General features: G+C 49.7%; 1 protein-coding gene across 4 annotated transcripts in view; it reads left to right on the top strand.

Annotated features, from left to right (window-relative positions):
* Window positions 1-19,022, top strand: part of CHCHD6 (coiled-coil-helix-coiled-coil-helix domain containing 6) — an 89,914-nt gene that overhangs the window by 32,280 nt on the left and 38,612 nt on the right. The window contains exon 5 of one of the 4 annotated variants that reach the window (XM_055557486.1): window positions 15,592-16,452. The exons of the other annotated variants lie outside the window; for them this stretch is intronic. Within the exon in view, the coding sequence (XP_055413461.1) occupies window positions 15,592-15,768 (177 nt within the window). The 3' untranslated portion in view covers window positions 15,769-16,452. Of the gene's footprint in view, window positions 1-15,591; window positions 16,453-19,022 lie in introns of those variants that run through there. 4 annotated transcript variants of the gene reach the window in all.

The raw sequence follows: 19,022 nt of genomic DNA, 5'->3' as shown, positions 1-19,022 counted from the left end.
GGCCGGGCGTGTCCTTGAGGGCTGACTACCGAGCATCTCAGGCTGGGTCACGGGGCCTGCCCTGCGGGCACTGTGCCTCCCGGTGTCCCTCCGTCTGTAGAATGGCCACTGGCGCCGGGCGTCCTCTCGTGCCACGGGTGGTGCCGAGGGGTCTGAGCCTGGGGTTTTCTAGGTGTCCCTGAATTTGGTGCATCTGGTCATCCTCACGATTGGGTTCGGGGCAGAGCTTGCATCCCTCTTGGTAGGGGCGCTGTCCCCATGACCTCAGGGGCACGTGCTGCCACCTTGTCTCCATGTCTGGGTTAGGCTTGTTCACTCGGGTGAGGCGAGGTGGGCCAGACTTCTCTGTCTCACAGCTGCTTCGCCCTCGCAGAAGGGTCAGAAGTCTGGGTTGTGCTTTGGGGCTGTGTGGTGTAGAAGTCTGGGTCGTGCTTTGGGGCTGTGTGGTGTGCCGTTTCCAGCCTTTTAGCTGGGGCTTTTCTATTCTATTCATAACATTCTTCACATTTTAAAATCGCCCTTTTACCGTGGTAAAGTATATATCTCACAAGCTTTGCCATTGTAACCATTCTACGTGTGAGTTCAGCGGCACTGATTCAGTGCTGACAGCTGCCACCACCATGGCTTTGCAGAACTTGTCACCTTTCTGCACAGAAACGCTGTCCCCATGACAAGAGCTCCCAGCCTCTCCCCAGCCCTGGCAGCCCCCTTCCACGTGGTGTCCCTATGACCCTGACTGCCCCAGGGACCGTGTGTGAGTGGGGTCACACAGACAGGACCTGCTCGCTCCTGAGTGGCTCACCTCACTGGGCATGATGTCATCAAGGGTCATCCATGTTGAGGCAGGTGTCAGAACCCCCTCCCTTTAAAGGCAGAAGCACAGTCCATTGCGTGTTTAGACCCCGTTTTGTTTATTCGTCCACCTGTCACAGACATCTGGTTACCTCCACCTTTTGGCTGTTGTGATTATTGCTGCTGTGAACACGGGTGTGCAAACATCTCTCCCAGACTCTGCTTTCAGTTCTCTTGCTGCAGGTACCAGTAGTGAAATTGCTAGATCACATGTGAATTCTATTTTTAATATTGTGAGCATGCAGTTCTCATGCTGTATTCTATAGCAGCTGCACCATTTTACATTTTTACCAGCAATGTATGAGGGTTCCAGTGTCTCCACTTCTCACCAACATTTATCCTTTTCTGTCCCATTTTGTTTTTTTAAATAGCCATCCTGTTTTTGGAAAAAACCATTCAGGTGTGAAATGGTATTTCACTGTGGTTTTGAGTTGCGTTTCTGTGCTAAGTAATGATGTTGAGCATCTTTTAACGCACTACTCAGACATTTATATATCTTATTCAGAGGAATGTCTATTTAGATTCTTTGGCCCATTTTTAATGCTGTTTTTAAAAAATTATTGTAAGAGTTCTTTATATATTCTATATATAAGTTCCTACTCATATATCATTTGCAGGCTATTTTGTGTTTTGTTTGGTAACTTCTTTGTAATGTCCTTTAATATAAAAAGTTTTTAATTTCAAAGTCCAACTTATTTTTTCTTTTGTTGCTCATGCCTTTAGTGTCACATCTAATCTATTTCCAATTAAAAGATCATGAAGATTTATCCCTGTGTTTTCTTTTAAGAATTTCATGGTCTTGATCCTTGGTCCATTATGAATTAATTTTATATATGGTGTGAGGTAGGGGTAACACTTCATCCTTTTGCAGGTGGACATCCAGCTATCCCAGTGCCATTTGTTGAAGGGACTGTTCTTTCTCCATTGGATAGTTTTTCTCCGTTTGCCCAGCATCAGTTGGCCACACATATATAGGTTTATATGCCTGTGTGCCTGCAAATTTGGAAAACTCAGCAGTGGCCACAGGACTGGAAAAGGTCAGTTTTCATTCCAATCCCAAAGAAAGACAATGCCAAAGAATGTTTCAAACTACCGCACAGTTGCACTTATCTCACACACTAGCAAAGTAATGCTTAAAATTCACCAAGCTAGGCTTCAACAGTATGTGAACTGTGAACTTCCAGATGTTCAAGCTGGATTTAGAAAAGGCAGAGGAACCAGAGATCAAATTGCCAACATCTGTTGGATCATCAAAAAAGCACCAGAGTTCCAGGAAAACATCTACTTCTGCTTTATTGACTATGCCAAAGCCTTGGACTGTGTAGATCACAATAAACTGTGGAAAATTCTAAAAGAGATGGGAATACCAGACCACCTGACCTGTCTCTTGAGAAACCTGTGTGCAGGTCAGGAAGCAACAGTTAGAACTGGACATGGAACAACAGACTGGTTCCAAATAGGAAAAGGAGTACGTCAAGGCTGTATCTTGTCATCCTGCTTATTTAACTTGTATGCAGAGTACATCATGAGAAACTCTGGGCTGGAAGAAGCACAAGCTGGAATCAAGATTGCTGGGAGAAGTATCAATAACCTCAGATATGCAGATGACACCACCCTTGTGGCAGAAAGTGAAGAAGAACTAAAGAGCCTCTTGATGAAAGAGGAGAGTGAAAAAGTTGGCTTAAAGCTCAACATTCAGAAAACTGAGATCATGGCATCCAGTCCCATCACTTCATGGCAAATATATGGGGAAACAGTGGCTGACTTTATTTTTCTGGGCTCCCAAATCACTGCAGATGGTGATTGCAGCCCTGAAATTAAAAGATGCTTACTCCTTGGAAGGAAAGTTATGACCAACCTAGGCAGCATATTAAAAAGCAGACACATTACGTTGTCAACAAAGGTCCGTCTAGTCAAGGCTATGGTTTTTCCAGTGGTTATGTATGGATATGAGAGTTGAACTATAAAGTAAGCTGAGCGCTGAAGAATGGATGCTTTTGAACTGTGGTGTTGGAGAAGACTCTTGAGAGTTCCTTGGACTGCAAGGAGATCCAACCAGTCCATCCTAAAGGAGATCAGTCCTGGGTGTTCATTGGAAGGACTCATGCTGAAGCTGAAACTCCAATCCTTTGGCCACCTGATGTGAAGAGCTGAGTCATTTGAAAAGACCCTGATGCTGGGAAAGATTGAGGGCAGAAGGAGAAGGGGACGACAGAGGATGAGATGGTGGGATGGCATCGCCGACTCGATGGACATGGGTTTGGGTGGACTCCGGGAGTTGGTGATGGACAGGGAGGCCTGGCGTGCTGCGGTTCATGGGGCTGCAAAGAGTCGGACACGACTGAGCGCCTGAACTGAACTGAATGCTGCTGTAACAAAGTACCACAGACTGGGGTGGCCTAACAGACAAGTGAAAGGCTTCTCAGGGCCATGATGAGTCTGATGCATCTTAGGAAGAATCTGTTCCATGTCATCTCTTACCTCCTGGTGTTGACTGGAAACCCTTGATGTCCTTGGCTTGGCTTAAGTCTCTCTCCCTCTTCACATGACTGTCCTCCCCCTGTGTCTTTTTGTCCATTTCTCCCTCTTGTAAGGACACCAGTCATGTTGGATGTAGGACACACCCTGATCCATTGTGACTTCATTGTAACAATTACGTCTTTCCAAGTAAGGCAGCATTCTAAAGTTCTAATGGACGTGAAGTTTAAGAGGATACTATTAAACTGTTCCATGGTAGCTAAGCTGGTAAAGAATCTGCCTACAATGCAGGAGGCCCTGGTTCTATGCCTGGGTCAGGAAGATCCACTGGAGAAGAGATAAGACTACCCACTCCAGTATTCTTGGGCTTCCCTGGTGGCTCAATTGGTAAAGAATCCGCCTGCAATGAGGGAGACCTGGGTTGGGAAGATTCCCGGAGAAGGGAACAGTTACCCACTCTAGTATTCTGGTCTGGAGAATTTCATGGACTGTATGGTTCATGCGGTCACAAAAAGCTGGACGTGACTGAGCGACTTTCACGTTCATTTTCATTAAACTGTTAGTGCTGACATCTTAGGGCTTCCCAGGTGGTGCTAGAGGTAAAGAACCCGCCTGCCAATGCAAGAGACGTTAGAGATGTGAGCTCCATCCCTGGGTCAGGAAGATCCTCTGGAGAAGGGCATGGCAATCCAGTCTAGTATTCTTGCCAGAAGAATCCAATGGGCAGAGGAGCCTGGCAGGCTACAGTCCATAGGGTTGCAAAGTCAAACACAGCTGAAATGACTTAGCACGCCTGCACACATTGACATCTTAACAATATTAATTCTTTGTAACCATGCACATCAGGTGCTTTTCCATTTATTGAGTTCACTTAAATTTCACCAATGTTTTATAGTTTTCAGAGTATAATTCTTTCATATTCTTGTTAAATTTATTACTTACTATTTTATTCTTTTATATGCTATTGTAAATGAAATTGCTTTCTTAAGTTTATTTTTGGATTGCTCATTGCTGGTGTGTGGAAGTGGAGCTGGTATTTGAGTGTTGGCCCTGTACCCTGCAATTTTGCTGAGTTCATTAGTTTTAATATCCTTAGAATTAATAATAGCTGTAACTATTAGAACTAATAGCTAATGGAAGTGTTCACCTATTTCTTACTTTTCTGAGAGTTTTTAATATAAAAGGCTTTGGGTTTTTTCAGATGCCTTTTCTGCATCAGTTCAGATGATTACATGTGTTTTCCCTTTTTTTCAATTAATGCAATGTATTATATAGAAAATTTTTTCTCAAGTTGAACCAGCCTTGCATTTCTGATATAAATCAATTTGATCATGGTGTGTAATTCTTGGACTGTGATGTTGGGTTTGGCTTACTATTGAGTGTTAATAGTATTTTGTTAAGGATTTTGCCTCTATATTCTTAAGGAATATTGGCTTGTATCTTTTTTTCTGATGTTGTTATCTGGCTTTGGTGTCAGAGTTATCTAGTCTCGTACAAGAGGTTAGAAAGTGTGGCCTTCTCTTTCATTTTTGGGAAGAGTTTGGGAAGGATTGGGATTAATTCTTTTACTGTTTGGTAGAATTCACCCGTAAATTTGTCTGGTCCTGGACTTCTGTGTGGGAGGTTTTTGATTACTGACATCAACATCTTTCTTGTGATAGATCTTTTGAGATTTTCTATTTATTCTTGACTCAGTTTAAGCAATTTGTGTGTTTCTAGGAATTTGTACGTTTCTTCTAGGTTACCTGAGTTGTTGGCACACAGTTGTTTATAATGCTTCCTTTCACTCCTTTTAATTTTTGCAGTCAGTTCCCACTTTCATTTCTTGTTTTAGTCGTTTGTATCTGTTGTTCAGTCACTAAGTTGTGTCTGACCCATTGCGACCCCATGGACTGCAATACGTCAGGCTCCCCTGTCCTCCACTATTTCCCCAAGTTTGCCAAAACTCATATCCACTGAATCAGTGATGCTGTCTAACTATCTCATCCTCTGATGTACTCTTCTCCTTTTGCCTTAAAGCTTTCCCAGCGTCAGGGTATTTTCTAATAGGTTGGCTCTTCTCATCAGATGGCCAGAGGATTGGAGCTTCAATTTCAGCATCAGTCCTTCCAATGAATATTTAGGATTGATTTCCTTTAGGATTGACTAGTTGGATCTCCTTGCAGTCCAAGGGACTTTGAAGAGCCTTCTCCAGCACTACAATTTGAAAGCATTTATTTTTCGGCACTCAGCCTTCTTTAGGGTCCAACTCTCACATCTCTACATGACTACTGGGAAAACCATAGCTTTGATGAGATGGACCTTTGTTAGCAGAGTGATGTCTTTGCTTTTTAATGCACTGACTAGGTTTGCCATAGCTTTTCTTCCAAGGAGCAAGCATCTTTTAATTTCATGGCTGCAGTTACCATCAGCAGTGATTTTGGGCCCCAAGAAAAGAAAATCTGTCAACTGCTTATGCTTTTTCCTTGTCTATTTACCATGAAGTGATGGGACCAGATGCCATGATCATAGTTTTATGAACATTGAATTTGAAGCCAGCTTTATGACTCTCCTCTTTTACCCTCATCAAGAGTCTCTTTAGTTGCTCTCCACCTTCTGCCATTAGAGTGGTGTCATCTGCATATCTGAGTTTGTTGATATTTCTCCCAGCAATTTTGATTCCAGCTTGTGATTCATCCAGCCCAGCTTTTCGCATGATGTACTCTGCATATAAGTTAAATAAAGAGGATGACAGTTTATAGTCTTGTCATACTCCTTTCCCAATTTTGAACCAGTCTGTTGTTCCCTATAACGTTCTAACTGTTGCTTCTTGACTCCCATACAAGTTTCTTAGGAGACAGGTAGGGTGGTCTGGTACTTCTATTAAGAATTTTCCACAGTTTGTTGTGATCCACACAGTCAAAGGGTTTAGAATAGTCAATGAAGCAGAAGTCAATGTTTTTCTGGAATTCCCTTGCTATCTCTGTGATCCAATGAATGTTGGATCCAGTCCAATCCAAGGATCTCTCGTTCCTCTGCCTTTTATAAACCCAGCTTGTACATCTGGAAGGTCTTGGTTCACACACTGCTGAAGCCCAGCTTGAAGGATTTTGAACATAACCTTAATAGCATGTGAAATGAGCACAATTGTATGGTAGTTGGAACATTCTTTGGCATTGCCCTTCTTTGGGACTGGAATGAAAACTCACCTTTTCTGGTCCTGTGGCTACTGCTGAGTTTCCAAATTTGCTGACATACTGAGTACAGCACTTTAACAGCATAACCTTTAGGATTTGAAACAACTCAGCTGGAATTCCATCACCTCCACTAGCCTTGTTTGTAGTAATGCTTCCTGAAGCACACTTGATTTCACATTCCAGGATGTCTGGCTCTAGGTGGGTGACAACGCCAGCATGGCTGTCCAGGTCATGAAGATCTTTTTTGTGCAGTTCTTCTGTGTATTGTTGCCACCTCTTCTAATCTCTTCTGCTTCTGTTAGGTCCTTAGCATTTCTGTCCTTTATTGAGCCCATCTTTGCAGGAAATGTTCCCTCGGTATCTGTAATTTTCTTGAGATGTCTAGTCATTCCCATCCTATTGCTTTCCTCTATTTCTTTGCATTGATCACTGAGGAAGGCTTTCTTATCTCTTCTTGCTATTCTCTGGAACTCTGCATTCAGATGGGTATATCTTTCCTTTTCTCCTTTGCTTTTTTCTTCTCTTCTTTTCACAGCTATTTGTAAGGCCTCCCCAGACAGCCATTTTGCTTTTTGCATTTCTTTCCCATGGGGATGGTCTTGATCCCTGTCCCCTGTACAATGTCATGAACCTCCGTCGATAGTTCATCAGGCACTCTATCTACCAGATCTAGTCCCTTGAATCTATTTCTCAGTTCAACTGTGTAATCATAAGGGATTTGATTTAGGTCATACCTGAATTGTCTAGTGGTCTTTCCTTCTTTCTTCAACTTAAGTCTGAATTTGGCAATAAGGAGTTCATGATCTGAGCCACAGTCAGCTCCTGGTCTTGTTTTTGCTGATTGTACAGAGCTTCTCTATCTTTGCTGCAAAGAATAAAATCAATCTGATTTCGGTGTTGACCGTCTGGTAATGTCCATGTGTAGAGTCTTCTCTTGTGTTGTTGGAAGAGGGTGTTTGCTATGACCAGTGTGTTCTCTTAGCAGAACTCTACTAGCCTTTGACCTGCTTCATTCCATATTCCAAGGCCAAATTTGCCTATTAATCCAGGTGTTTCTTCCTACTTCTGCATTCCAGACCCCTATAATGAAAAGGACATCTTTTTTGGGGTGTTAGTTCTAGAAGGTCTTGTAGGTCTTCATAGAACCATTCAACTTCAGCTTCTTCAGCATATTGGTCAGGGCATAGACTTGGATTACCGTGATATTTAATGGTTTGCCTTGGAAACGAACAGAGATCATTCAGTCATTTTTGAGATTGTATCCAAGTACTGCATTTCGGACTCTTTTGTTGACCATGATGGCTACTCCATGTCTTCTAAGGGATTCTTGCTTATAGTAGTAGATATAATGTTCATCTGAGTTAAATTCACCCATTCCAGTCCATCTTAGTTCGCTGATTCTTAGAATGTCGACGTTCACTCTTGCTGTCTCCTGTTTGACCACTTCCAATTTGCCTTGATTCATTGACCTACCATTCCAGGTTCCTATGCAATATGCAATGGCACCCACTCCAGTACTCCTGCCTGGAAAATCCCATGAATGGAGGAGCCTGGAAGGCTGCAGTCCATGGGGTCGCTGGGAGTCGGACACGACTGAGCGACTTCGCTTTCACTTTTCACTTACATGCATTGGAGAAGGAAATGTCAACCCACTCCAGTGTTCTTGCCTGGAGAATTCCAGGGACCGGGGAGCCTGGTGGGCTGCCGTCTATGGGGTCGCACGGAGTTGGACACGACTGAAGTGACTTAGCATAGCATAGCATAGCATGCAATATTGCTCTTTCCAGCATTGGACTTTACTTTTATCACAAGTCACAACCACAACTGGGTTTTGTTTTCACTTTGGCTCCGTGTCTTCATTTTTTCTGGAGTTATTTCTCCACTGATCTCCAGTAGCCTATTGGGCACCTAGTGACCTAGGAATTTCATCTTTCAGTATCCTATCTTTTTGTCTTTTCATACTGTTCGTGGGGTTCTCAAGGCAAGAATACTGAAGTGGTTTGCCATTCCCTTCTCCAGTGGACCACGTTCTGTCAGACCTGTCCACCATGACCCTTCTGTCTTGGGTAGCACCAGAATCACAGAGAACTAATGGATCTAATCCCATGAACCACAGCTTTGTCTCACTCAAGCTATCTCTGCCTAAGTAGGCTATCAACTCCCCAGGGCAAGAAGAAGTCTTTGTCTTCTTTATCTCTGATTCCCTCCCTACTCCCCGAGGGTGCCAGCGTCCTGCCGCCCCGAGTCTCAGCCTGTGCTGTGGGAGCCTCTGCTGAGGCTGCAGTAGGGCGTGGCACAGAGCCTGGGCTCTTCTTATCAGTCTCGCTTTACCATCTTTGTTTGAAAAGAACCTCTCACTGTCCCATTTGTGTTGGTAACGGGGTTTCCCTTTAGCAGCCTGTGAGTCAGATTCGGGTCCTCCGCCCAGAGCTCAGGGCGTCTCCTGGATCTCTGCCCGCTATGGCTTCCGTGCATGATCACAGTTTCCCACTTGTGCTAGCTAAAGTTTTAAAACCAACTTAAGTGAAGACGTGAAGGTAGAGTTTAAGGACAACTGTGAATATGGAGATGCACAGACGTTGCAGAAATCACCGGGGGCACTGGTGTAATGAAGGGTAGAGAAACACCTACAGCAGGAGGAGGGCAGCTTTTATTTTTTTCTATTTCTTTCACGTATGATTTTATTATGAATAGAGAATACATCAACATTGCTCAAAAGCCAGCAAGTACAAAATGCCATTCAGCGCTTCCTCTGGCTGCCTGGCCTCCTGTATTGGGGTAAAGCTGACTGGTTTCAAAGCTGACCCATCTCTTAGTTGCTTGTCCAGAGGTAGTTGATGCGTTTGCAAGAAAAAGCCCCCGTGGTCTCTTGCGCTTTGCCTGGCTCTTCCTCACCTTGGAGGGTTGCCCTTGACCCTGACTGGCCGTCCGCATGTGTGGGGGCCTTGGGGTCTGCATGCCGGGACCCTGGCCATCCTGTCTGTGTGCACGTTCCAGCCGTGGGGTTCATCAGGCGCGTGGGGAGGCTGTGCTCACGGGGCGGCGCTGCCTTCCTCCCGGGTCAGCACGGCCTCTGGCTGCAGGGCACAGAGCTCCCAGCTATGGGGAGACGGGCGGCCCAGCAGGCGCCGTCATCCTCCAGGAAAGACAGCTGCTTCTCCACACCTGAGGCCTTGGCGCCCCCCCGCCCCACCCCCCGGTAACATCGGGCCAGGTCCTCCCCCAGGATCTCAGGCGGGGCGGGGCGGGCTCACCGATGGACCTGTCTCTTCATTCTGGAAGCACTGCTATCCCGGGACTCATGCTCACATCCCCTTGGCCCGACCTGCGGCCCTGCCGCCCTCACACCATCGCTGGTGCAGCCGGTGGGTCCCGGGGCTGGTGGCGGCCTTCACGGCTGTCCCTAAGGCCGGCAGAGGGCCTGCGCCCCCCGAGATCAGCTGCAGGCCTTTGCCGGGATGTGGGTACAAGGCTGCAACAGACCTTGTGCTCTGGGATGTCTCCGCTGGAGTGGCTGCCTCCGGGCTCAGGGCCAGGAAGCAGTGAGTTCTGATGTGGCCAAAGGTCGCTTTGAGACCCAGGCTCCGTGCAATAGAGCTGGGTTCCACGGCTTTTGCTTTCCAGGTGCTTCCCCCAGGACTGTGTCCTTCGGGAGAACTCTGTGTTGGTCTACCGGGAGAAGAAAGCAGAAGTGCCTCGCTGGGCTCGGTGGAGTCTGCCTGCGTGAGTGGCCAGGCCCAGGCGGCTGTGGTGATGCAGGCAGGCAGCAGGAGCCCTCCTGTGCCCCCTGCCTTCCCTGAGCGCCCCACCCTCCCCCGCTCTGCCCACCTCTCCCCGGACCTCAGTGCTGCCTGCAGCCACTAGGGAGTCGGGTGCAGGGACCCCCAGGCTGGGCAGAGCGGCAGGGAGGCCGGGCGTGCTTGCCTGCATGCTGGTCCTCTCATAGCTGTGCTGGTGCCCACGAGCCCGCGACTCCTGGCAAGGCGAGGAACAAGCCGAAGATTAATTGCCCTTTTTAAATTGTAATTATGTCAGTCACCAGCTCCGTGAACGTTAATTCTCGATTTACAGAGTGAGTAATTGAATAACGAGGGGCCGCCTGCTTGCTGTGCTGGCTGCCCTGGCGTTTCTGCCATGCGGGCCCTTCTGTTTCTCTCGGTCTCTGGATGGCGCCTGCGCCCTGGGGATCCTGGGCCCGGCTCTGCCCTTCTGCGTGCGGGCTGGTGATGTCACCAGCCCTAGAGATGGGGGTCCCAGCCGTGTCTGACTCCATCCTGACGTGCTTCTGATCAGGTCCTGCCGGTAGCAGAAGCCTGCCTTGGCCGATGCCCACAAGAGCCCACGTGTGTGGGACGGATCCTGGAAGGTTCTGGGAGGGTCGTGGCAATGGGAAAGCTGCGGGGAGGCCTGGAAGAAGGGTGTGGGCCTGGGGGGTGGTTGTTCCTGCGGGACTTGGGCGGGGGTTCTTCCCTGGCCTGGCTGGCTGGCCCCACACCGGCAGCGCCCCTTCCAGAGCCAGGGGCGGCCTGTGGTTGACTGTGGCCCCACCCCCCATCCTCCTGTCCTCTGGCTCTGATGAGGCGTCCAGCACCTTGCTGTCCTAGGAGCGCACCTAAGGAGACAGGCAGGAAGGCCCGATGTGCACCGACATCTGCCCAAGGCGGGCCCGGCCCCCTCGGGACACCGCTGTGCACGGCCTGCGTGCTGGAGGCTGCGTCCCTCACATGGGCTCCGGGGCCCCTCAGCACCCTGCGGCACTGGGGGCTCCTGGGCGGGTCCGTGCATGCTGGACCAGGAGTGTGCCAGGAAGCCCCTCAGCGGGGTGTGCGCCTCTGACAGCCCTGCCCTCAGCTCAGTCCTGGGTCAGGTGTGCTTGTCTTTTCCCGTGAGGACCCACGGTGGGAGCCACACATACCCCGCGGTCAGCAGGTGTCATTTGTGAGAGTTGGGGTGCAGGCTGGGGCCCCAGCAGCCGTGCAGGCTGCCAGGTCAGGCTGGGGCCTCTGTGGTACTCACTGGGGTCAGAGTTACAACCGTGACCTCAGTGTTGAGGGGCTGAGTCTGGGGTAGTGGTTCGTGGAGGCGGGGACCCGAGTGCACTTGGGGCTCTGCCTTCCTGCGCGGCCGCCCAGACCTGTGCTCTGACGGGGTTCTAGGGGTGGTCTGTCCTGTGGCTTTCGTCCACCGGTGTCCTTCCTTCCTTGTGTGTGTGTGTGTGTGTGTGTGTGTGTGGTGTGTGTGTGTGGTGTGTTATTTTCTGAAGGCGCTTTCCGCTCACTGCTGCCATGCGGTATCGGCTGTGTCCCCAGGAACATCCGTGCGCTCGTCTCACACCCGGTGGTTTGCCCCTTTCAGTCTCCAGCCTGCACTGGCCCTCCCCCCACCAGGCACCAGTGGGTCTTTCTCTGTATGTGACTCTCCTTTTTTGTTTTATTCACTAATTTGTTGTATTTTTTGGATTCTTTGTCTTTCTCTGTTTCACTTACCACGATGCTAAGCCCATCCGTTTTGCAGATGGTGAAATTTCATTCATGTGTATGACTGAGTTGTATTCCATTGTATACGTACCACACCTTCTTTATCTGTTCCTCTGTTGATGGACACAGGTTGCTTCCATACCTTGGGCATTGTGAACGCTGCTATGAACATGGGTTTGGGTGTATCTTTTCAAATTAGTGTCTTTGGTACATTTTTTTCATATAGCCAGGAGTGGAATTGCTGGATCAGATGGAAGTTCAAGTTTTCATTTTTTGAAAAACCGTCATACTGTTCTCCACAGTGGGTGCACCAGCTACATCCCGCCCAACAGTGTGCAGGGCTCTCTTCTCCCCACAGCCTCTCCAGCACTTGTTACTGGTTCTTTTTGATGAGGGCCATCTGGCAGGGGTGAGGTGGTGGCTCACTTGATTGCATTTCCCTGACGATTAGCAGCGTTGAGCATCTCTTCATGTGCCCGTCGGCCGTTTGCATTTCCTCTTTGGAAAAATGTCTATTCAGCTCTTCTGCCCAATCTTTTTAACCAGGTTGTTTGTGTTTCTGACGTTGAGCTGCATGAGCTGCTGGGATATGTGGGATGTTAATCCCTGTCGGCTGTGTCACTGGCAGATATCGTCCCCCATGCAGTAGGTTGTCCTTTGTTTTGTCAATGGTTTTCTTCGCTGTGTCAAAACTTTTAAATTTAATGAGGTCCCATTTGTTTTGTTTATTTTTACTTTTATTTCCTTTAGGAAAGGGATCCAATACTGCTGTGAAGTGTGTCAGAGTGCCCTGCCTATGTTCTCCTCGAGGAGTTTTATAGAACCTTGTCTTACATTTAGGTCTTTAATCCATTTTGAGTTTATTTTTGTATACGATATTAGAGAATATTGTAATTTAATTCTTTTACATGGAGCTATCTAGTTGTCCCTGCACCATTTATTAAAGAGACCTTCTTTTCTCCATTGTATATTCTTGCCTTCTGTGTGGTAGATTAACTGACAATGGGTTTATTTCTGAGCTCTGTCCTGTTACACTGACCTATGTGTCTGTTTTTGGAGTGGCCTTTCTGGTTTCTTGGCTGAGCAGCATGTGGGATCTTAGTTCCCCGACCATGGATGGGACCCGTGCTGCCTGCGATGGAATCCTAACCCCTGGACCAACAGGGAAGTCCCTGTGTATCTGGTTTTGTGCCCGAACTGGAGTGTTTTCAGCACTGAGGCTTGGTAGTGTAGTCTAAAGGCATGGAGCGTGATTCCTCCAGCTCCATTCTTTTCTCTCGAGATTGTTCTAGCTATTCAGGGTCTTTTGTGTTTTTATGCAAATTTTAAAGTTATTTGTTCTAGTTCTGTGAAAAATACAGTTACTATGTTGCTAGGCATTGCACTGAGTCTGTAGCTTGCTTTGGGCAGTATGGTCATTTTAACAACATTCCAGTCCAGAATGTGGTATATCTCTCCATCTGTTTGTGTTGTCTTCAGGTTTGTTCATTAGTGTCTTACATATTTTATGTTTTCCTCTCTGTCGACTCCTTCCCCTTAGCTTATATTTGCCCAAGATTCCCAAAGAACTTTATTTTCTACCCACTTCTAGTGGTGTGGACGCTGTGCCTCCCCATCTATTGTCCTTGTGATTATGTGTGTTTATTTAACAAAATCTAAATTCTGAAATAATCTTAGCTCAAATAGAAGTTGCAGTAACAGTGCCGAGATCCCACATTCCTCCCCAGTGATGACGCTGTGCATGCGCCGCAGCCTGGGGTCTCTCCTCCGCAGCACAGCGATGTTTGGGACTGGACAGGCCTTTGTTGAGGGCAGTGTCCTGTGCCCGGCGTGATGTTTAGCAGCACCGCTGGCCTCCACACGGTAGATGCCAGTGGCGCCCCAGGTACCAAGCAGCGTTGTCTCCAGGTGTCCCAAGTGTCCCCAAGGCAGCCCAGTTGAAAACTGCTCTGTTAGTGTCCTTTGCTGTTCTGAGGAGTCGCTGCTCACCTCCTGGCTGGAGACAGCACTGTGACTGTGGGTCAGAAGTGCGACGCGGCGCCACATTCTGGGCTTGGAGTCCCCGGGCCGCGGCCACGGCACCAGCCGGAGCCTCGGTCCTTGCTGGGGCTCTGGGCGCGAGGAGGCCTCACGCTCCTCTGGCTGTTGGCAGAGTCCAGTGCCTTCCCATGAACCCTGCCTTCTCAGTCCGGCAGCGGCATCGGCTCCCTCGTGGGTTTGGATCTCCACCAGCTGGTAAAGGCTCTGTGCTTTTAAGGGCTCCTGTGGTGGCCCTGGGCCTGCCGGTTAGCCCAAGGGGATCTCATCCCGTCCAGCCTGGGGGTCGCGGTGTGGACACGGTTGATGGGTCCACCCGACACGCCCTGTCAGACAGCGGAAGTCAGCCAGGAGGGTGTGCTGCAGTGACGCCCCAGCTGACCCTGAGCCCTTCAGGGCCTCCGCTCCCACGCGCCTCCTTGTTTGTGGCGCTACTGGCTCTGGGTGCAGGTCTGCAAAGCTTGTCATAAGTGTTCAGCACACACACACTTTTCCACGTAACTCCCACAGTCAAGGACACAGAGCCGTCCCATCAACCCTGTAAACCCCCTTCCTTCAGCCCTGAGGTAGGAGCCCTATGTCTCTTGTCTGTGGAGCATAATTCTCTCATTTTGAAATGAGGCTGTTATGGACGTGGATTATACGTGTGTCACTTGTGCGGCTGGTTTCTGTTCCGCTCAGGCTGCTCTGCTGCAGCAGCACCTTGGCCCGTGTGATTGCGAGTGGTGCTCCATCGTGTGGCTGTACCAGGCTGTGCGCCTGTTCGCCTGTTTGCAAGCCATGTGAGCTGTGTCCAGTTTTTGACTGTACAGATAGACTCAGCATTTGTATGTGCGTGTCCAGGGTTTTGTGTCCACCTGACCTCCGCCGCAGACACACAGGAGGGGATGGGTGTGCCGTCTGGTGAGTGTGTGTGCAACGCTGTAAGACGGCCAGGCTGCCTTCCCGGGGGGCTGTAGCATCTCACGTCCCTGATGGCCGTGTATGGCTGACCCAGCCTCCGTTTATGCCTCCCGTGCCGGACACTAGCAGCGTTTAAAAGGGAAGAATGTCAGTAAATGAAACATTGGCTGTTCTGGTTGATGCACACGGGCTCGTGGTGCCGGATGAGCCCCAGTCGCTGACGGCGCTGTGCATTTTCTCACCTGCTCCTCAGCGTCTGTAGATACTCTTTGGCACGGTGTCCATTCAAGTCTTCTGTCTGTTTCCTGATTGGATGGTTGATTTCTTCACTGTTCAGTGTACAGAGGCCTCTGCATGTTGTCCTTTATCAGATACGTGATTTGTGAACATTTCTCTCATCACGGTCTTTCAGAACAAAGCTTTTAAACTTTGATAAAGTCCAGCTCATGAGTTTTTTCTTTTATGGATCATGCTTTGATGTCATATTTAAGAACTCTTCAGCTAACCCTCGGTCATGAAGACTTTTCTCCTGTATTTTTGTTTAAGAGGTTTATGGTTTTACATTTCAATTTAGATCTGTAATCTGTTTTCAGTTTTTTTTGCATAACGAATGAGATTTAATTTGAGTCTCATTTCTTTGTTGTAACCCTGCTCTGTGGATCCCACAGGCCCACGTGCCAGTCTTCTGGTGCCAGCGTCACGGCTCCAAGTGGGATGTAGAAGCGTCACAGCGCTCCAGCCTTGCCTCCTGCGTGTGTGCTCTCCCTCCCCCTTTAATGAAAGTGCTCACATGTCTCTTGGGAACCACCTCAGCGCTGCAGTTTTTACTTTCAAATAACCCTTAACACCTGAGAAGAGAGGCACTCCCCTCCTGCTTCCGTTCCTTCCCTTTCTTCATCTCTGATGCCCCAGCCTTCCCTCAGCGTCCCCTCCCTGCCTTCCTCACTCCCTTCCCCTCGTCCCTTTCTTTCCACGGTACTTCCTTCCTCAAGACAAACTCCCTCTGACACAGCGGATGTGCGGGGACAGGTTCTTTTCAGTTTCCTTCACTGATGAGGTCTGTTTCTGCTTCGCGCAGAAGGTCCTTTGATGCGAACTTCAAGGTTCACGGCTTCCTTTCTCTCAGCATCTGGGAGACATGCCACGTCTTCCTGCCCCACGGTTTCTGGTGAGAAGCCCACTGTCGCTTCAGTCATTCTCCTGTAGGCAGCATGCTGTTTATCTGTGGCTACTTACAAGATTTTTCTGTGTCTTTAGTCTTCAAAAACTTGGTTGTGATTTGTCTGGGAGTGAATTTCTTTAGGTTCACCCAGTTTCAGATTGATTCAGCTTCTTGAGTCTGTAGGGTTTTTTCCCACCAACTTTGCCAAGTTTTAAATCATTATTTCTGCAAATATTTCTGAGTCACACACTTTCTTCTTTCTTTCTGGGACTGTATTTTTTTTTTGCGTTTTTTCCCCAATTTTCATTCTAAACCATTGTTTTTAAAGTTACAATTTTAAAACTTTCTCATGTAAAGATATGAGTAAAGTTTGTAACATCCAAACTTTTTCTGAAAGAATAACTTGATGAAGTAATTCCAGCAAAAGTGGTAATGAACCTGATAAAATATAAATGAGCATTAAAATGTTAGTGATTCTTTAGTAGGTAATGTACACACATACACGCCCACCATACACACACATACACGTGTGTAAATCATATAAAACTTGTATACACACACATGCCCACCATGCACACACAAACATGTGTAACCACTTCTCTGCCTTCTGGTGTCACCACTGAGACTTGACGGATTGCAATCCTTCCTGCTTTTGTACTTTCCACAGCAGACTTGCTTTAAGCTGGTTGTACTCCCCGTTGGATTCCCGACTGTAATGTCCTGGAAGAGGGGGTGTCCTGTTCACCTTGGTAAACCTAGTCTCTATTGCAGTGCTTGGTGAGTTAGACATCGGTGTTTGTCACATTGGGTTAAAACGTGGACAACAGACGCATCAGGAGAGACACGTCAGCTGATGTGTTGGGTCCTCTGGTCTTATGGTTTTCCAGCTGGAGGTACTCCAGTCTTGTTTAGCTCCGTAGAGGTGTGTCCATCCTGGGGGCTGAGGGCTGGCCCCCACAGTGGCCTTGGCCGTGTGTCCTGCCGCCCTGGAGCGCGCAGTCTGGCGGGCCATGCATGGGAGTCTGTGGCCCAGGAGGACCTCGGCGGCAGGAGCCCAGGTGTGCGGCGTCCAAGGCCCGTCCCGTCTCACAGGACTGAAGCCTGAGGCAGGAAGGCCTGTGTGATGCACTTGATGATGTGTTATTTCGGACTCAGCCAGTCTCCGTCTTTTCTCCTGTTCTTTTCAACTTGTATTTCAGGAGCTGGAGAATTTCCCTCTGGCTTATTCAAGTATTGGGCACCTCAGAGTTGCTCATCTCATCAGATTTTTCAAGAGCGGTTGAGCACAGAGGTGGACGAGAACGGCATGTCCCGGCAGACCAGGGGGTGGGGATGCAGGGTGTGGGGTCTTAGTTCTGGCTTGGTTAGGGCGAGGCCTGTGCTTTTCCAGCAGAGGTGGGCTTCTCTGGTTGGCATCACCCTGTCTGGCAGGTGGAGGGGCTTGGTTCCCTAAGCGATGAGTGGCCCACAGGCGGAAAGCCCCCGGGGCCATGGCTCTGGAGCGGCAGATTGGGGGCCACTGGCCTTGGCTTGCCGGCTCATGGCCCATGAGCCCCCTCACCAGCCAGACTCGTGAGCGAAAGCCAGGGGTGCAGAGCCCGTGGGAAGCAGTCTTGGTGTTTTCTCTTTGCAGTCTGCTACCTTGGGGGTTTGCCAGATAGATTTTCCTCAGTTCTTTTTTTTTTTTTTAATGAAAAGCTTTCCTGGCAGCTGTCGGAATGCCATGTCCAGGGCACTGAGAGTTACCAAAGAAGGCCCAGGTCTCCATCCTGTCAGCGGTCTGCAGTCTCATGTCTGTGCCCCTGTGGGTGAGGCAAGGCCGCTCCCCAGGCCGGGATTCCATGGGCCCCAGTGTCTGCACCTCTTCCCTGCTGGCCTGGGTCAGTGCCGCCGGCAGGCTGGGCCAAGCCACAGCTGCTCAGCAGGCTCAGGCCCGTCCCTAGCATGTTCGCCTCCCCGCCTGCAGACAGCCTGGGGGCCTGGCACAGGGTCGGGTGGCCGGACCTGTTGGGGGGCGGTGGCCGAGGGCGAGGTTCCCATGTGCGGCCCCAGGCGGCCTGGTGCAAGGACCCTCTCCCCTCTGCTCACATGCATCGCGAGGCCCTCTGTCCCAGAGATCAGGAATGAGCTGCCCTCCTGTTCTGTGGATGGGTGCCCTGGGGCTTGACGCCAGCCCCCCTCCTGCTCCGGGCTCTGCCGAGGGAGCGTGTCCCCAGAGACCCACTGGTCTTGCAGAGTGTCCACTGCCCTCGACCTCGCGGCCTGACTTTCATCACATTTGTTAGCTGTGCCGGCTGCGCCTCTACCCCGCGTGTGTTTTCTAAGAGGAAATAAATGGAGGCACGTGAAGTGGTAGCATGTCTGTGCGGGCCCGGTGAGCTCAGAGACCAGTCACCATGGCAACCTGATGGCCTTCACACCTCGGTGGTTAGGAGGACGGCCTGTCCTCTGCCCACGTGACAGCTTGGCTGTGGCTGCCTGAGCCCAGCCGCGGCCTGAAGCCCCACTGGCTGGGGCAGGGAGCTGGCGGGGGGGGCACAGACACAGCCTGGCCTGTACCCCACCTCCCCGGGTCTGAGCCCACTCTCCGGGGTGGCCTGGCGTCACCCATGGGCCTGGGGAGGCCTCTGAGCGTAGACTGCGCTGCCAGCCGCAGGGCTGTGTCTGCTCCAGGGCCTCTGGGGAGGTGGGGCAGGTGCACGGATGGGGTTTAAGGTTGGGTCTGACAGGTCGGCCTGCAGCTGCTGGTGTGGTCCATGCAGCTCCGGCGTCTGTCCCTGTGTCTGTTTCTGCTGGCTCTGCCCTTCCTGCAGGGCCGGCCTGTCCTCTGAGTCCCTCAGCACATCATAATGGGAGTGGGGCTGCAGGCTGTTCCCAGAGCTACTGCAGACCAGCTGGGTTCCAGGTTCTGGGCTCCTGACCCCTCATCTGCGGGCA

Source organism: Bubalus kerabau, chromosome 20 (assembly GCF_029407905.1).
Source record: "Bubalus kerabau isolate K-KA32 ecotype Philippines breed swamp buffalo chromosome 20, PCC_UOA_SB_1v2, whole genome shotgun sequence".
In the NCBI taxonomy this organism is placed as follows: domain Eukaryota; kingdom Metazoa; phylum Chordata; class Mammalia; order Artiodactyla; family Bovidae; genus Bubalus; species Bubalus kerabau.
This window is presented reverse-complemented; position numbering and strand designations above follow the sequence as displayed.